This window comes from Meleagris gallopavo, chromosome 5, assembly GCF_000146605.3.
Source record: "Meleagris gallopavo isolate NT-WF06-2002-E0010 breed Aviagen turkey brand Nicholas breeding stock chromosome 5, Turkey_5.1, whole genome shotgun sequence".
Taxonomy (NCBI): Eukaryota; Metazoa; Chordata; class Aves; order Galliformes; family Phasianidae; genus Meleagris; species Meleagris gallopavo.
The window spans coordinates 17,934,707-17,954,356 of NC_015015.2; the positions used below are offsets into that span (position 1 = coordinate 17,934,707).

At 36.7% G+C, this 19,650-nt stretch overlaps 1 protein-coding gene across 1 annotated transcript in view; it reads left to right on the forward strand.

The window, feature by feature from the left end:
* Positions 1 to 4,419: 4,419 nt before the first annotated feature.
* The window catches only part of PDHX (pyruvate dehydrogenase complex component X), a 36,701-nt gene continuing 21,470 nt past the window's right edge, over positions 4,420 to 19,650 (forward strand). The window contains exons 1-5 of the mRNA XM_031553378.1: positions 4,420 to 4,434; positions 9,174 to 9,312; positions 13,290 to 13,390; positions 17,297 to 17,502; positions 18,402 to 18,500. Coding sequence (XP_031409238.1) covers positions 4,420 to 4,434; positions 9,174 to 9,312; positions 13,290 to 13,390; positions 17,297 to 17,502; positions 18,402 to 18,500 — 560 coding nt within the window. The remainder of the gene's footprint in view (positions 4,435 to 9,173; positions 9,313 to 13,289; positions 13,391 to 17,296; positions 17,503 to 18,401; positions 18,501 to 19,650) is intronic.

The following is a 19,650-nucleotide window of genomic DNA, read 5'->3' on the forward strand; positions in this document are numbered from 1 at the left end:
GGTGAGTGCTGGGCTGCGGCCGGCCTGCCGCTGTGTGGGTAGCGGAGAGCCTCGGTGGGCCGGAGCCGTGTTACCTTGTGGGACTGCGAGGCCCGGGAGGTGAATGCAGGACGAAAGGAGCTGTTCTGTCCTGCGGCACTTTGAACGGCAGGCCGTGGAGGTGGGTCTTCCCGCCTGGGCGCTGCTGCCTTGGTCTCCGCAGGTCCAAAGCACGAGTGCTTTTTGGCAGTCTTGCTCCTGTATTTGGCCTAAAGCTGGTTGTTCGTCAAATGTTAATTCTTTTAGTCTGTCGGGTTCATCTCTTGGAATTATTTCTCTTCAGTTTTATTACTAATCGTTCTTACGCGTTCATTTCTCCCGCTCCCTAAGTTGTGAGGTTGGGTCTCTAAAGAAGTTCAAACATTTTCTGTAAGTTAAAGGGCCAAACTTAAGGTGTAGCATTGAAATGCTCTGCTTAATTTCAAAGGTAGCTTCCTGGCTTCTCAGCCAGGTGAGGGCTGCTGTGCTGAGCTTCTCTGTTAGTTTGGTGTCACATTCTAAAGAACACACCTTCAGTTCTTCAATTTATTTTGAAATAATTCTGCTCATTCACATTCAGCAGACTGCAAGTGTATGTATTATTCTAGATAATGTTTTCATACTCCTTTAGGAGTCCAGATATGGTTTTTTTTGTGCATGTGTGATATCTGGGATGGAATGTTAACACCCATAGCATCCAGAAGTTAAAATGTAAATGTGTATGTAGCATATAAATGTATGAGCATTTGAAAAAAGGAGGGCAGTGTGTCAGATAAGGAGGGAAAACAAAGGTCACTTTCCAAGAAAACTCATCAATGCATTTGAAAGGAGAAGCAAGAAAGCATATAGCGCAATTCAAATGAAATTACCAGGAGTGAGCGTGTAGGGACAAAAATGAAAAAATCAAGGCATAAAATGATGCAACTGTAATCTTGCAGGAGTATTGAAGTAATAATCTGTAAATTAGTATGAGAAATAAGGCCTAGTCTGTTAGGCAACAGAATACAGCAACATCCAAGTATGTATTGCTGCTGGTTTTTGGTTGAGCTTTCACTGAAAGCTAAATAAATGCACAGACATGGTGACAAAAGCTAAGCTAGGTGAAGGACACAAGTTATTCAGAGAATAACTTCAGACAAGCTAGGTGTCATTCACACAAGTTAGTATTGGAGCTGTCAGCTGCATTACACAGAATAGATGAGATGGAGGGAAGACAGAAAGTTGTCTTCATTATCTTCCTGATTTGTATTTAAAAACAAAAAACAAACAAAAAAAAACTGTATAAAAGTATCTTCCTGAACTTTTTGTTTGTTTGTTTTCAGATCCTACAGTTGAGCAACCAGCTGAACAAATTATGAAATACTGACAAGGCTTAGGAAAACTTTGTTTCATCAGGCACTCAGATTTGCTTTTGTAAGGTGTAACCATGCTATCTGTATTGTAGATTGATTTTGTAAGGCTTTGGCATGCTATCATATGTTTGTGGTTTCTATTTTTTCCAGTGTTTTTTTCCTATAAAGGAAACATGATCTCAAGGAGTTTGTATAGGGTTGTTCAAACTGTAAAGCAAGATGAGGAGTTATTACAGTTGGCTGTCCTAACTGGAAGGATATTTATCTGAGATCTTTCAGGTCCCTTTCAGGACTTGTGCCTGATGCTGAGTTTTAAATGCTGTTTTTGTTAGAGGTCTGAAAAACGTTTGTCAATCCAAATACGACTTGAGGACATGATTAGACTTCAAACTAATTGCAGCGAGTTATGTGCATAACAGTAAGAATAAACGCCTAGTATGTGATGGGACGTGGTAGTTTTCTAGGTCATAATCCTGCATTAAGAAGTCAAGGCTTTTGCAAACAGAATATGAGTGAATCATCATCACGCTGCAAAAGTTATACTAGGTTGATGAGCCAGGAGTGTCATCTGGAGGGCATGTGGTAATTCTTCTGCCACTCTACTTTGTACCGATAATACCTCAGTCAAAGTTTTGCTGTAGTTTTGAATGCTGTACATCAGGAAGGGGGTACAGGCTGATGGGAGAGAATTCAGAGGAGTGAGAGTTAAAGATGTAATAAATTGTCAAACAATTCAATTGAAATGTATTGGCTGTGTAACAGAAGGAATAACCAGAATGTAAATATTTGTATGAGATAAGCAGTGAAATACAAATGGATGTATTACTGGGGGAAAACTTTCAGTGGTTTGAACTGCATTGCTCTGTTTTATCTCCTTGATTGCATTGTGCATCTCCAGAAACGGGGATATGCGAAATTCCAGCTGTATCTATAGGTAGTCAAAGCACCAGGGTGTAGATCTGCTTAATTGTAGTTGCAAATCGGTATATGTTACACTGAAGTTTCAGCAGGTAATTGACATTCTAGTAACGTTGTGGAGCTGTACAGTAAACTGAGGAGACAAGGTGCTGATGGACTTTCTTCATAGAAGGGAGAAAAAAAAGACATTCTAGTTGCTTTCTGATGTTTGGACGGTAGATATGGTCAACAAGTTCATTGAAAAAACTTCCCGCAGAACACATTCACTAACAGTATTCTGGTGTCTTAAAGAAGTCTCACAACTATGAAATCAAAGTGCCACATAGAAAATTATCTTTAAAATAGAAGCTACTGCTTACGTGAAAAAAAAATTGTTGTTTTCTAAGCCTTTTATAACTCAGATAATTGGTTTGTGACAACACAAAGTTGATGGCAGTAAAATTAGCGGATAGTGATGAGAGCTGAGAAGTTTCATGTGTTCTAAACTCTCTTAAGTGAGGGAACCTCACTTGTCTTTAATAGATTGTGTGAATTGTCTGAACTCTTTACTCACTGTAATGAAAGATCAACAATATTTAGTTTCCAGAGTGCTTATAAGGACTGTACAGTGCAATTAACCTGTATCCTGTTTGGATGCCTGATCACTAACCAGAAAGTGACTAAAATAGCTTTGAAGGGTAAGCATTCTTGTAGCTGCTGTTCTTGTGTATCTGTGGAAGAGCAAGCCTTAATTGCAGCACTTCAGAACCTGGCTGTGAACAAAGATGTCTCTGTATGCATGTGCCTTAAGTGAACACACAAGGATTGGATTGTTTAGTGAGGCTGGGGGTGAGGAAGGAGTGGAGAAAATGGAGTTTAGGTGCACCTCCTTTTTCCTTTCCTTTGCCATAAGTACTGTATTTGTAGTTAGCAGTTCCTTTAGTCTGGATTAAGTCCTGTCCTGCTTTCTGCAGGGTGTTTTGAGTGTCAGTGTTATTTATATTGCTGTGTGATGAGTCAGGTCAGGGAGCTATCATGAATGAAATCGTATTTCTTGTGATGAGATTAACTACCAGCAAAACCCATTCTCTAATCTGGATAACTGAACAGCATCATAAATATTAGCACTGTTGGTAGTACGAGTAAGTGGGTCAGAAGGCTGAACAGCTGCTTTCACGCATCTCATGGATTGATATTAAAGTTAACGTAGAACAAGAGCCAGTCATGAAAGGCTAAGCTAATAAGTTTTCCTAAAATTAGCACAATTTGAAATGTAATTGATTCACTGCCTTGCAAAACTGCTGTGAGGGTTGGATTAGATGATCTCAGGTCTTTTCCAGCCTCTGTGATTCTGTATCTGTGATACATTGTAGATGAAAGAAGCAGTGATTTCTCATAAAAAGCACTTTGATTTCATAGTTGTGAGATTTCTTTAAGACACCAAAATACTGTTAGTGAATATGTTCTGTGGGAAGTTTTTTCAATGAACTTGTTGACCATATCTGCCGTCCAAACATCAGAAAGCAACTAGAATGTCTTTTTTACTTGATAGGCCAGCAGAAGCAACCTAGCAACCGACCTTAAGTTTCACTGGCAATGTGAGTTTAAAAATAAATAAAATGGAATGGAGGGAGAGAAGGGAAACGGTTTGCTGTTGGATAGACCATGGCCGACACATTTGTCTGCAGTGACAACGTGATTAGATGAGGACAGCATTTTGCTCTGGTAATAGTATTGACCTTTTTATCATACACATAAAAAAGTGAAAGATCAATGAGTAGTGTGCTGGAGTGAGAAACCACTGCAACTTTTATAAACTGCTTGTTTACCACAATACCTCTTCCCTGTTACAGATCTTTATACAAGTATACATAGAGTTGTCCAGTGTATAGATAAAAAATCTTTTCAGTTCTTTGCTTTTTTAGGTTTTGTACATATTTTTCTGAGCTTTGGTGCAGGTAATCAGAAGTTTGTAATGTTTTTTAAATAGTTAATTGCTTTATGTTGTATACCTTGGCAGCTAATCAGCAAGTAAGCTCATGTTTTCTTTTTAAATTGCGATCAATGATGTGTCTGTTAAATTCTTTATTGTTGGAGTGCATTTGAGGATCAAGATGTTTCCATATGGCAATTGTTTTCTAATTTAAGCGGCATGTCAAACTTTCAGGTGAGCTGTCTAACAGAAAACATCTGTGACATCAGCAGTCTTCTAGACTTAAAAGTACATTTTAAGTCTGGAGGGACAAGCTGCAGAATGTTACAGCCAGGTGTTTATTTTCAGAATGAAATCATTGCATAATTCCATATAAATGTAATAGTCTATGTTTTGAAGTAAAATGTCAGCTGCCTCCCAAGAAGTAATCAGCTTTGTCACCTGCAACTTGCAGGGCTTTGCTGCCTTCAGAGAAAGTGGAGCACAGCATTAGTTTTCACAAACTTAAATTTTCTTCTTATGGTTTCTAAATAGGTTTGCAGAATTGTGATGGTGGGATGTATGTATTTGTTTCTGTTGATTAGAAGCAGTCGTATACCTTCTACAATAAGTTTGAGTGCTGCTTCTCAGTTGCAATTACCATTATTGCAGTGGGGCACAGTAATACAGAAAATGAGTTTCCAATTTTCAGATTTAATGTGCGCCTTCATTTTTGGCTTCTTTCTTCTGCTTTGTCTCCTGTTTATTTTTTTAATGCGTCACATATGCTTGCTACTGAGTCTTGTCTTCTAACTTCATTGGAAGAGACTGTATGGTTTGCAAAAGCTGCTTGTTATGTGACAGGGACAATGTTAAAGTACTCCAGATTTGTTACTCAGTTTTGTATTTATGCCGTGGGATGGAGCATATTCTGGGGAACGGGTCAGGTAACTCATTACTAAATTGAAGCATATGAGCCATCCATCATGTTTTAAAATGCTTTTTAAATCTCATTAGAAATATGGAATGCTTTCTTTTTCCTTGAAGCACGCTTACCAGTTGTAGGTCATCTTAGAGTTTTGTGGGATATGACTTCAGAATTGTTTTTGATTTTTTTTTTTGTTTATTTGGTTGTCAAAGTTGACTTGTCAAGCTAGGAAAATGAAACAGAGCATTTATTTATGTTGTATACATTTTCAAGTAATGTATTTTCTATTGGCCGTAATCCATAAATATGTTTCAGTGGATGTACAGAGCATAAAGGAAATTGTAAACTCATGTTTTAACCTGCAGTATTTGAAAAAACTAGACACAGTATGAACACAGGCATTCAGAGGATAGCATACATTCTTAATGTCGTTTATTTCTTTTTTTGTGTATTGAACCAAGACGGGAGATTGCAAAAAAGAAACTTAACGGGGTAAGAGTTTAGGTAACAAAAAAAAAAGGTAAAAAAAAACCTTTAAAAAAAAAAAAAAAAAAAAAAGGTAATTCAGTTAAAGAGTGCCACTGTTACCCACAACATTGTTTGGATACATTTTTAAATGTTATAGTAATGAATAGTAGTAAACTGACAAGCATTTATGTATAATGGAAAGAGCAGATCAATTTCTAGGGCTGATTTGTAAAAGGAAATTAGCTTGGGAATAGAAAGTTGAAACAAGTATGCATATTTCTTCATGCATTCTTCTGGAAACACAAATCATATATGCATAACTATATATATATACACACCCTGGGCTCATTTCTACAGCTGAAGTGTTGTGGGCAGCATGACCCTAATTGTGATGATGTCCTGGGGTCTGTGGGAAATAAATAGCTCACCTTCTGCTCTTGGTGCATTATAAAATGGCCATGTCATTAATGCTTGCTGAGGTTATGAGATAGTTGCTGCAGTGTTTAAAATTTGCATTAAAAAAGCTTTGTATCCAGAAATAATGAGAAAACCATGTTATTTCTTTAACTCTACCCAACCTCTGAAATATTTACAGTTTAATACTTTTTACGAGTGTAATAATTAGTTCTTTCATAGTCCTGTAGCAATGAGAGAGACAAAGGCAGATTTATTGGACATGTTAATATTAATTAATTAAAGAAGAAAGGTAGATAATTTTAATTCCCTTAAAACATTGTGTATTAATTGAAGTTTCCCTTCTATCTTTATCTTCTCTGAGATCTTAACCAGGGTAATTCTTAGAACACAGAAGAAATGATGAGAAACATTTTTGTTCTGGCTTCTTGTCTTAAAACTCCAAGTTTATTTCATTGTTCTTTTTATTCTCAATAATGGAAAAAAAAAATGGGATACCTGCTAAGTTTTTTAAGCTGTTCTGCTTACTCTAAGAACGACAAGATGTGAGAGAGGTGTATTGCTGCTTCCTAGTTATGATAAACCTTAATGCTGCTGACTGGATACAAAGAAAAGGAAATATGAAGCAGAATTGATTCTTGCCTTTTTATACAACGTTCCTCTCGTGTGTCTATTTTTGTGGTTTAATTGAATACAGATTCAGATAAATAATTCAGAAATGGGCCTTAAATTGATCAGATACTGGAAAACTACACAAAATAGTACTTAAAGAGCTGTATTTGGTTGGTCTTTTAACTATCCTTATAAGTTCAGAATGATTATATCCATTTATTACAAGCTGTATGTCAGAATGCTCCTCTGGTGCCTTGAATCGAATGGTGGGGGAGGCGGCATGCTGTGTGGCCAAGGAATGTGCTGCCTCGTGGGGCTCTGTGTTCCAAAGAATCCCACTTATGTGACATACAACTGGGCAGTGTGCAATGCCTCTTGGCTCTGTGTATGGGGACACTGAGCTGATTCAGCTGACTGCATGTTGCAGTGAGCTGCTGGTCAGCTGCATCTAGGAGGTGGCAGCGTCATGGCAAGAGAAGGCCAAGAATTTGCTGGTCCATGTATATAGACACTTATCCGTTTGAAACATCTCTGTGATGAGACATCTTTCAAGCTTTTTACCAGATGCCTAAGATACAATCAGTGAAATTTGAAGTTAGGCAATTTCAGACTGCAGAGTATCATAGAATGGGCTAGGTTGAAAAGGACCACAATGACCATCCAGTTTCAACCCCGTGCTATGTGCAGGGTCGCCAACACCAGACCAGGCTGCCCAGAGCCTCATCCAGCCTGGCCTTGAATGCCTCCAAAGATGGGGCACCCACAGCCTCCTTGGGCAACCTGTTCCAGTGTGTGACCACCCTCTGCGTGAAAAACTTCCTCCTGATATCCAACCTAAACCTCCACTGTCTCAGTTTAAAGCCATTCCCCCTTGTCCTGTTGCTATCCACTCTCATAAGCAGTCATTCTCTTGTTTATAAGCTCCCTTCAAATATCAGAAGGCCACAATAAAGTCTCTCCCCAGAGCCTTCTCTTTTCCAGGCTAAACAAGCCCACTTCCCTCCACCTTTCCTCATAGGAGAAGTATCCAGATAGGAAGTAGATAGGATTTCTTCACAAAAAGGGTAAATAAACACTGGAACAGTTTATTGGTGGAGGAGGTGGATCATCATTTTCTGGAGTACTAGGATTACGGGAGCTTTATTAGTATAAAAAGTATGCTTCAATCTTTCATCTGGAAAAAGTTCTACAACCTGCATTAAAGAAGAGGAGCACGGAGTGTATGTGGTGGTTTTGAGAAAAAATCATCGACACTTATGGTTCTGCAAATCAGGACTGTGATTTCTTCAACTTTTGAACTTCAGGAGGATGAGGTTTTGTGCTTTGTCTTGGCACACTTTTAACGTTGCAGTTCAGCATTAAAGCAGGGGTCCTAATTATAAGTATCTTAGCCTCTGTTTGTGTGTCAGGAGTTAATCTATCAGTTAGCTGGGTATGTTCCTTACAGTTCCACCACTCTGTCTTCATGCTTAAGAAGTCTGAGGATAGATGAGTACTCTGAGACTGACCAGAAGTTGCTTGAGACTGTACTCATGCATTTGTGATTTTGCTGCGTAACTTAGAAGAAAAACCAATAAATAACACTGAGGAATTTCTGGATGGAGCATACATCAGGATTCATCAGCAGGGAGCTATCCCATTTCTTGTGGTGTAGAAGATTGGCCTCTCTTATGAAATGAATACATGTGTGCACATTGCTTTTCTCTTCTTTGGGCTACATATATCTGACAGGCCTTACTTTCAGACACCATTTCCTGGTCACTTGTCTTCGAGAGTTGTTCCATTTGCCCGCATGTCCTGGAGTGAATAAAAGGCTGTAGTGTGGTATTTTAGCCAAGGTCTTGCTCAAAGGAGCTCCCACAGCAGCAGAAGGAAGAACATGCAGGACCACATGTGGAAACACAAAAATAATGAAAATAGGCTTTGACTTAGTATGTATGCATCTGATACTCAAGAGGCAGGAGACATTAGGTGCCTCAGCTTATGAATTTTGTGGCATTTCAGTGGGGAAGAAGAAAGACTCACAGCTTTATGATAGCTGCTTATTCTTCTAGTGGATGTTAGTATTTTATGGTTGCTTTTTCAATCTATGCTTGATAAAGTGTGTAATTTGAGCTTTAAACAAGCTTTAAATTTCCTTCTATTTACAGTTCTGTTGGGCAAAAGTTCTATAACTGCTTCACTTCAATTCACCACAGCATTCTTTAGCAGGTTGTACTGAAATTTGAAATACTAGTTTGTGTATTTTTCATAATGCATTGTCTTAGTTGTGAGGGGGAAGCTTACATTAAAAACTAATTGCTTCAAAGCTTAAGCAGATGTGCTTCTTTATCGGTCATTCAGTGTCCACATCATTTTTACTAAAGACAAAACTCAGTTTGCTTAACACTTTGTATGGTTTCATTCCCAGGTTGGCTCTTCTCTGTGTAACAGATTCTGTAGTTTATTTTGTTTTCTTTGGTGTTCTTGGGAGTGCGTTTAAAGTATTTGCTTACATATAAGCTTTGGAAAAAGAGCTTTGTCTTAATGATTAAGTTCAGTTCGGCTGTCTTTCAGGTTCGTGGGCTTTTAGCCTCATTTGTGCTTGAAAGGTATTAAGTCTAGATTACAATGTTCTTATTTTACAGGTACACCTGCAATTAAAGTTTTAATGCCTGCACTTTCTCCTACAATGGAAGAAGGAAACATTGTGAAATGGTTAAAGAAGGAAGGTGAGACACCATTTTCTATGTCCTCAGTTGCAATTCTTCAGCTTTGTGTTCTGTAAGAATAAGATCTTTGTTTCAAGTTGTGTCTTAGTATTTTGAAGCAAAATGTTTGGTGTGTCTGTGCTTTCTTTTTGAACAATACCTCACTTTACAATTGTTGGCTTTAAATACTTTTTCTTTAGTTGTATTCCATAAGGTTGCTTTGACCACATTTTGAACATTTTCTATTAGGTTGTTCAAGGGTGCGAGTATTTGTTTGTGGCTTGTTTGTTTGTTCTTAATTCCCAGTGTTGTTGTGATTAACAGTAGCTTTAGAGGTATGAGAGTCTCTTAGTCTGGGGAGGGATCACTGTTTTGTTATTCTGGTGGGTGATAAAATAGTTAAAGAATGTGGTATTTTTATAGTTGTTCCTTAGGACTTGCCTTCTATATATCAGTTGTGATTTGTTGATCTAAATCTGCATTTTGATTGTTCTACCTGGATAAATGAGTTTTTTCTTCAAAGTGTGGGTAAGGCTTTGTCACTGAATTACCAAAGTACTTTACTTGTATCTGTTTTGAATATTTTGGGATGTGAAAAGATGGCAAATCCATAGCTCAGAGGTCCTCTTGTAATGGATATGAACTCTTCTAGTAGGAGTTTCCGCAAAACAAACTAGGAAAAATATGACAGTTTGTCCATGGTAAAAAAAAATATGTGTGTGTGTGTGTGTGTGTGTGTATAGATAGATAGATAGATAAATGAATGAATTGGTTTTCCTCATAAATTTATGTTAGGATTCAGCAGCCAGACAGTGATTTTTCCACAGGTTTCCCACTACGTGCCAACCCCAACACAAGAGGAAAAAAAGTATTTTAATTAAAATGATATCTTGATTTTTGGTTTGACTTTGTGATTAGCTATTTTAGGATTGTCATTGCTCTACTTGCTATTTAGAAGCAAGACCAAAATTAAGTAAAGGATATCATCTCGTTAAGATCTATTTAAGATTTATTGGCACTGATGTGCTGCTGAACTTTTGGCAGTCTGGAAAAGGAGCATAATCATGACATTAAAAAACAAAGTTAAGAGGAAAACCACAGTACTTTAATGCTTCTGTCTGCAAGAGGTGATGAGCAGTGTGATTCTCCAGTGAGTTGACCATCCATGTGTAGCAGCATTATTGAATAGAAATGGTTGATAACATGATATAAAAAACCAACATTTAAAAGCGGTTGACAGAAGTGAGGTGATTGCATGTGAAGTGTATTTCCCAGCTTACCCAGCAGGGGCCAGTAGAATACTAGTTGAATTATTTTTTTGCTCTTTGTTTAAGAATCAAATGTTTCATTTAACAGTTTCATGGTATGAGCAAATGATTTCAGTAGGGCAGAAAGAAAAATACTGAACTTAATTGACAGCTTTACTATTTTCTTCTCATTGTTCATGCAGTTTCATATAACGTCCGATGGGTAATAAAGTCCTTCGCTTAAAAACTGTGTATCTAAAATTTTATTTATTATGTATGAATTTGATGTCGATGAAAGATGATAGATTAACAGCCCTGGAGATGAAAACCCCCTAATTACTCTGGGTAGGAAAAAGAACAGCAACAGCGCTAGCAGTTTCCCCATGCAGAGTAACTTGGTCTTCTTCTGAGAAATCACCTCCAGGGACTTCTGTGCTCAGTCAACTTTGATTTAATTTGCAAAGAGCACTTCAAAGAATGCAGTTTGTATCTTGTGATTTGGATACTTGTCTGCTAGTAATTGAATAGAGAATTCAGGCTATTGAATGTCAGTTGGAAGGGATTTCCTAGAGGGGAAGTCAGTTTCAGTAGAAATGCTAATCATTCAGTCTAGCTACAAGAAATGACTGATTTAAGTTTTTTCTTTTAAATGTGAAAATAAAAAGAATTGTTAAGTGTATTGTATATAATCTCAGAGAGGTAGCTACCGTTAAGGCAACTCCTTTTGCAAAATCTGCTTTCTCATTCAAAAACATGAAAACAAAGATACGATTTGCAAAGCTGTTCATCCCAATCATCTCTACTGGGAAAGCTGATCTATAATTGACATCAAAGTGGGCCCTGTTTTGGAGCTATCACATTTTGCACTCTCTACTGAAAATAACTACGATCCTTTCTATTACAGTGAATCACTGAAACCCATGAGATTTTGAAGCCAGCTATGAAGTATTCTTGATTAAAATTGCATTTGATCAATTGCCTTCCAAATCTGTGGCTGCTTCTTGGCTGCAGTGCTTATTGGGAACGGGGAAAAGAAAACAAACCCAAACAAGTGGAAAAGTGGTTTACCCATTTCCTTGAAGACTTTTCCTCTTGCCTTCCTTGTGTAAGAGTCCTCAGCTTTCTCCACGTACCTGAGTTATGAGTTATATTCTCAGGGAGAAACGTGTGGTATTTGTTTTAGCTAATTGATGCTGGTAGAGTTGGTGCTGAGCAATCTGCAGTAGTGAGAGATCTTCTCAATGGTGTAGAACATTTTCAGACTGATTGCAGGTTGCAAGAAGAGAAGCAGATAGGGTGTTACGCTCCTTTCTTATCTCAGCTATATAGGTTATGGAATTTGCTCAATGATTTGATTTCTTGACAGCTCTCAGGTACTTACCTAATGGTCTGACAGGGCACTTGAATTAATAATCCAAAGGGATAAAGCCTGGAAATTTGGCTTCCTGTTGTAGACTGTTTATGCTCTAGTTATTGCAAAGTGCAGTGCAGCAATTAGATTATTAAATTAAATAATAGGTGCTACTTTGTGACCTCCCCTGCCAAGTTCCATAATGAGATTGTTTATGAATTCTAAAACTATGTGATTAATTGAGGTTTGAATGTCTCTGTTGCTTTTTACTGCGGAGATCACAAAGATAATAAATACTTAATTTTTCTTTTATTCTAATTCAGACAGTCATACCTGAATGGAGATATTTATTAAATTGTATGATAAACTTTAAAATGTAGGTTACAACCTGCACAAGAATTTTCTGATGCCTAACATCAAAGTGACAGCAGAAATTAAATGTTTAGATAGTATAGGTGTGGCATTTCTGTTACTGAGGAGATACTAAAATCATATTTTATGTTAAAAGAAATGTAATCTTTTGTTAGACTTCTGTGTATTCTCCCCATTTTTCGGTACGCTATAAGGAAAAGTGCCCTGTTTTGTTGGAGACCAAAGCATTCAATTACCTTAAACTTCTTCTATGTAGTTTTGTTTTTAAGATAGGCCACATGGTCAGTATTGATTTGCTGGAGGAATTCAGACATAGTAACTTCTTTTGCGTGTCAGCAGATATGGGTATTCTTGAAAAGCAGAGGAGGAGCATCCTTCATAATTATTCTACTTACATTCCTGTAAGTAAGGATTAAAAGGAATTTTTAACATTTGTGCGTATTTGTATTTCACAAAGTAAGTATATTTCTAAAAGATCTTTTTTTTTTTTTTTTGACTGTAGAAGAGATTGAGAAAGCAAGCTTGCTGATACGCTTTCCAAAGAGATTGAAGCTCTTCATACTTCTGTTTGAAAAGCTTTGATAGTGTAGGTGCAAGATATGAAACTACGATACTTAGTTACAGGCGTTGCTGCCTATGACCACTGTCTCAACAGCTTTAAGTATCTTTCTTAGACTGCTGACTAGCAATAAATAGAGAGGGTTGAGAATTGCATTTGCGACACTGCCACTTACCAGTGGTTTTGTACAGACAACTTTCATTGTGTGTGTGTGCTTTGTCTTGGAACACCTACTATAAACATTGCTATGGTAATGTGCTGATGTTTTTATTCCCGTCTCCGAATCTTAGTGTTTGTATATGAGAATGAACAATGCAATATGATAGATCATGACAGCGAATCTACTAACTGTAGAATATGTTTAAGAATGTAAGAGGGGTGTATTGTATGCTTAAATGTCTCTCTTCAATGGTTAAAGAGATATAAAAGGAAATTTAGATCATGCATTAAGTTCTGTTATATTTTGCAGGTGAAATGGTGAATGCTGGAGATGCACTGTGTGAAATTGAAACAGACAAAGCAGTGGTTACCATGGAATCAAGTGACGATGGCATATTGGCAAAAATACTGGTAGGGATTCTGTCTGTTTGAGTAGGATGTTATCATTTCTCTCAATGCATTTATTTGCATTCCTAGTGGAAGAAAAAAACTGTTATTTTGTTCTGTAGCATCTGTTTAAAGGGACGCTGGTTCATAAGCTGCATATCCAGTTTTGTTAGTGTTTTCTTAAGAGATTTTCAAATCCTGATAGTGACTGGAATGGGGAATGAATAACGTCTGAAAGGTATAACAATGTTAGTACAAGAATCAAATATGGTTTCATATGAAGAAGACTGTCCTTTCAAAGACCATCTTAAAAGTTTAAGATGTGATGTAGTTAATGGGAAATTAAAAGTGTCTGGTACGTCTGAGTTATCAAGCTAGCTGAAGTTTGCTCATATCCTTAAACAAGGCAGAAGTTTTATGTTGTTTCATGCCAGCTACAATTCAACACCATCTTGATTTGAGTTCATTACAGAAAACTGAGTAAATAAAGGGAAGCTAACATTGTTTTTCACCTTTAAAGATTAATCATTAGATTAAATTAATTCAAGCTTCTCCAGTGCTTTTGCTTTTCATGACTGTATGCTGCAAATATCTATAGTTTTAGAAAAAGAAGAGTAAGAATAGAATAGCTGTATCTGCATATATTCTTTGTCTCTCTTAATCTGTCTTTTAATGATCACATCTTGTTCAGTGTAACATGCCATAAAAACTTAAATGAGTGGATGAAAATTTTAGAAGGGTAATTTCAGAGAAGTGATTATTCTTTCAGCAGAATTAATTCTTAAATTACCACTGACTTTTTGCCTAAAATAGGTAAATTTGGACTGAAAACGGAGGATGAATAATTTTTTTAAAGAATTGTATTTAATATCCATTACCATTTTCTCAGTCATGACCTGAGTGAGATCTGCTATGAACTGAAAGTACTTTGTATAAAACTTCCACTGTAAAGTGAACCAGCATAAGGTTCATCCACTTTGCTTGCCACTGTGCTGCAGTGGCACCAGCTCAGAGATTACTCCTCTGTACAATTAAAGTTGTCTCCTCCAACTGTTTCACCTTGTCATGCCTCATTTGTGCTTTGTTTATTTGTCAGCAAAATTAGGTTTCTTCTAGAACCTCCTTGGTTGTGGACACACACAGAGTAATAGAAATGTTCCAAAGTGACTTTTTTTTTCCCAGTCTTTCTATATGATAGGCTCCAAGATTCATTGAGGTCTATGTAAAGGAGTTTTCTCGTGTTACGAATTTTGAAAACTCAGAGGACATGATTAAAAAATCCGGGAGGTAAAAAGTTAACCAATATAATAAGATTTTTTCCAGTCTCTTCCAGTTCTGAGCTGCAAAGCTGTATAGATTTGTTTTTATGCTTCTAAAGTATCTTTAAACACATACTGTTAAAAACACACACTCTGCAGTTATCTGGGCTGGACACATTTTTGGAAAATACGGAAGCTGGAGTTTTCACCTAGCTATTTATCTTAAAGAGCAGTGAATATGAGAAGAAGTGCAATAGGCTCAATATGAAGAGCAGTGACAGCTTTGAAGGCTCATGTCACACTGGCTTGTAGACAAAGTCTAACTAGGAGAAGCATTACTGAATCATCAGCTGTCCCTGTTGAATTTCTGCATGTTATCATAGCATCCTTAAAGCACTCTGCTATCAAAATTGCAATAAAGATTTATACAGCACAAACATATCCTAACATTTATTGGTCTATTCGAGTACCATATGTAGAACGTTTATTGAAGTAGAGCTGCTCTCTATTTTGCATGCACACCCTTGTAAAGAAACGAAGACATGCAAAAAAAAAAAAATCCAAACCCAACACGGATTAGTTGTTATTAACTGTTACATGTGAATATGAGAAGCATTTTGAATTTGTGGGACATCTATTTTGTGTTGTCGTTGATGCTGAATACAAGATTCATAGCAAATGTCTGAGTATTATGCTGACAAGCATGGTTTTTTAAATGCCTTATTTAGTGCTAAATACGATAGTGCTGCAAAATTATTAGAGTGTATAATTTTAGTATTTTCTATTTTTAGCATTACTTTCTTTTGTTTTTCCCAGTTTTTGTGCTTCAGTGACTCGATTAGGTAGGTTATGTTTGCAGTTGCTTCAAAGTGCTGTTTTATTTGATTATGAGTGGTGGTAATACTGTCAATATGCACACTTACACAAATCTGCTTATCAACGGACTTTCTTGTGATCTTTCAGCCTTAGTCCAAGCAGTTCACAATTTTTTTGTTTGGCATTCTGTTATCCTGGAATACTTTAAACTAAACTCAATAAAAATAAAATGTGATGAAATCTTGATGGATTATTTCTTCTCTCAGGCAAAGCTTTTCAAAATACTAATGGAAAAAAAGTGCACCAGAAGATCAGAACAGGAACTATCCATCTAAGTCTTAGGGTTGATTTTATTATTATTATTATTTATTTTTCATATGATAATTACTCTTAAAGTATTATTTACCTAGTGTTCATGGAGGGAAAAGAAGTAGACTGGCAAAGCTGTAAATGTGAAATGTTTTATGAGAATATAGACAAGGTTGCCTTTGCTGTTCCTTCTTAGATCTAGTGTTGGTCTTTCTGGGTAAAGGAGCAGGTAATCTTGTGAAATGTGATGCATTCTGTTAGCAGAGTTAGTGCATCTGAGCAACAGCGTCCTACCACTTGCATCTGCTGGTACAGTCTTTATGGTTTTACAGCATTCTGATTTATTAGTGTTTAAGATTCTAGAAAACTTGGTTTTATCTACTAAGAGCAATATGATACCTTATCAGGTATGTCATTATTTTGTTTCTGTTTCAGTTTAGGCTTTTCAAATGTTTGATAGTAATTTGCATTTTCTTACAAAGTTATCAGCAGTGCAGATACACCAGGTCTACTTGAAGCAAATGTTTATGCAGCGTGGCTTTTTGAGACAGAATGAGTGTGTCTTCTCATTGTTTGGAAATTGACTGTGTTTGGGCTGATACAAAGTCATACAGAACTACTTTTTGTCCCGGTGAGCTTTTAAACCTGGCATTGATGCTCTGGAAATGTTAATGCCTGTGAGGGCCTGGAGAGTTGTACTTTTGCAACTGTTGTGAGGACCATCAAAGTATCCAATTGTGCAGCTCTTCTTCAGATTGTTAAGTTAATGTAGTAGCTGTGATTTTATTTGCTAAAGCATTGAAGAGCTATTTTGACTGTGGTACAGGTATAACTTAACTTTAAAAGGAGCATCTAAAACTAATTGGACTTATCCAGTCTATTCTATTCTTCCTGCATGATTTCTATTTGGATGTTTTCTGAAATAGTGAATTACTTACCACATTAGTGCTAGCACTTCTTTTTTGGACAGATTTGTTATTTGATACCACTTGTATTAAACTAGATACACTACAGCAGTGAACGTTAGCATGAAGCAAATGTTATGTTCTTCAAAAAGAAGAAAAGAGATGCTATTATTGCTGTAGGGTTCGGGGACTTTGGCTTTCTGTTGTTTGTTTGTTTGTTTGTTTTTAAAAACTACCACTACCAGATACATTGTAGTTATCTCAAGGCACATTGCTGAAAGTGTCTGGCAAAGTTTTCAGGCTTTCTTCCAGAAGATCCACATCCATTTCCAGAAAAAGCTAATGCAGCTTTTTCTTAGAGATACTCTGTAGTGTGTAACTCCTGCACTTTGACTTCTGAATGCTAGCTTTAGATGTATGAGGCTTTGGTGCATTAGTTGATATTTCTCTTTTACCTTATAATAGCAGCTGTAGTTAATTACAGTCGTGAGTCTTTGTTACTAATGGTAGGAATAAAAGAGGATATATTTTCCTGAAGGAGTGTCATTAATATATGCCTGAAATTTTCACAGTTACCCTTTTTAGTCATGAGTCTAGACAATGCAATATTTAACTGAATGTTCTCATTGCCTTAAATTTAGGTAGAAGAAGGAAGCAAAAATGTACGCTTGGGCTCCCTAATTGGTCTGCTGGTAGAAGAAGGACAGGATTGGAAGCAGGTTGAAATACCAGCTGATGCTAATGATCCATCTTCTCTGGCAACACCTGCAGCTGCTGTTACCTCAACTCCTGCAAGTCCTTCGGTTTCAGCCCCTCCTAAAGTGGAACATCAACCTGGAAAACTGCAGTGAGTTTTCATGTCCATTATGAAATTGAACTTTTATTTGTTCAGAATAGTAGAGCTGAACCATGGAGAATCTTTGGTCTTTTCTCACCTGATATTAAGCTGTAATTTGAGAGTCTATAGTGTATATGACATAATAAAACTTAATTGCCTGGAATATTTTTCTGCTTGTGAGCCCAAAAAGTAAATTCAACCAACGCAGCTTTATTAGAACACATTTTATGCATGGGCTTTTATTCTGATACATACTTGCTTTATGATGGATTCTGAGCTTAGATGGAGAAGTTGTTTTGTTCACAGTTGATGTACAGTAATGCTTACGGATCAGATGGTCATTTTCCATTTAACTTGCTTTCTGTGTTGTTTTTTGTTTGTTTGTTTTTTGGAATGTTGTCTTACCTTTCTCATACATTCTAAGTTCTTGTACTTTTTGGTACTGGAAAAGAATTGTTTTCATTGTCATAACAAAGGAATATGAAAAACTCAAGACCATGACATGTGCTCTGTGTGAGAAATGATAGAGGTGTAACCTTTGACTGAATTCCTGAAGCTCATTGCTTATGTTGTTATAAACTGCTCTTGAAGAATGTATTTGGTTCTGCGCTTATCTTCCTTTTCCAGCATACTGTATAACTGCTGAAAGAGGAAAACGTGGAGATGAGTTTTCTATTCTTTATTTTGGTTCTTTTAAGTCACTGTCATGTTTTCAAATTCAACCTTATGTTAAAGCTTGTTGAAGGGCCGCATTATGATTTGTTAGGATAACAGCCTTTGAACAGAACTATTTTCTTCCCCAGCTATTGCTTCTGAAATACAGCTTACGTCTTATAGTTTCTCTTGATATATGGAAGTAAGTAAACCTTACTATTTAAATAGTTTATTTTTTCTCCTCACTTCCTTAGGTTTCGCTTAAGTCCTGCAGCTCGCAACATTGTGGAGACGCATGGGCTTGATCCAAGCAGCGTTACGCCTTCTGGGCCTCGAGGAATCTTCACTAAAGAGTATGTAGCTGTCCAGTTAAATCTGAAAAAACCTATCAAGGAGATAGGGAGAATAGATGAGGACGTGCTTTAAAAAGCCTTTAAAGTTACAAAATAAAATAATTTTTTTTGGCTTTATATCCTGTCATGGCTGTATGATTCTGCTATCCCATTTCCTGCAGCTCAGCCTAACAGCTGGTTGTTGATACCTCGGCAGGAGTGTGAGCTTCTGTTTTGGATGTAAAGGATTTTGCTACTCAAAAGTACAGTCAGAGCCAAAACAAAACAACTCTGGACAGTTTTAATCAGTTCCTTTTCTTTGATAAATTAAATTCTTTTGCTTCCTTCGCTGAAGTTCAACCAAGAAATCTGTCAGAATTTAGTTTGATTTCTCTTTTGTTAAACTAGGGAGAGCAATGAAATGCAATGGTATGGAATCCAGAGTTCTGTTGGTTTTTTTCCCATTTATTTATTTATTTATTTTTATTATTGCTTGTCTTTGGCTTAAGGAATCTTTGTTGTGATCGAGCTCCTAGGTAGTTCAATCTTCTTCTGAATCATCAAGCTTATGATTGATATTCAACCCTTAGAGTTGGGAGGTCATATATAAAAACCCACCGTGATAGATCCAGAATTCTTAACCTTGAAATAGTATATTTTCTTTGCATTACTGTGTGAAGTATTAGAGATAAGAGTTTCCAACAGAAGTACTGTGGTTGTTTTGTTTTGTTTTTTTTTTTTAAGTGAAATTATTGCTTTCAACAGATGCCTTCCTTCACTTTCACAGACCTTGAAAACTGCTGTAATACCACTTCAGACAAAGCCAACTAGATTAGTGTAACTCTGAAGTTAATTCAGAGAAGCAGATAGTGGAAGTTTCCTTGCTTTTTCAAAACTTCTTCCTAGTGCCTTTGGCTTAGTTGAATTAAAATAGAATTTTGAATGGATAGAATATTCTGTGTAACAGCAGCAAAGAATCAAAAGTTATTTTCTTCCTTATGGTACTCTATGGTGTGTTAGTAATCCTGGCAGGTGGAAACCCTCTAGGAGTTTGAACCACCTAATTAACATTCCCTAGTTGTCATGGAGATGTAGCAAAGCTATTTCAGTTGCTACGAAAACTACTTACTGAAAAAAATAAGATTTTGTTGATATGTTGCTCTTCTGTTAA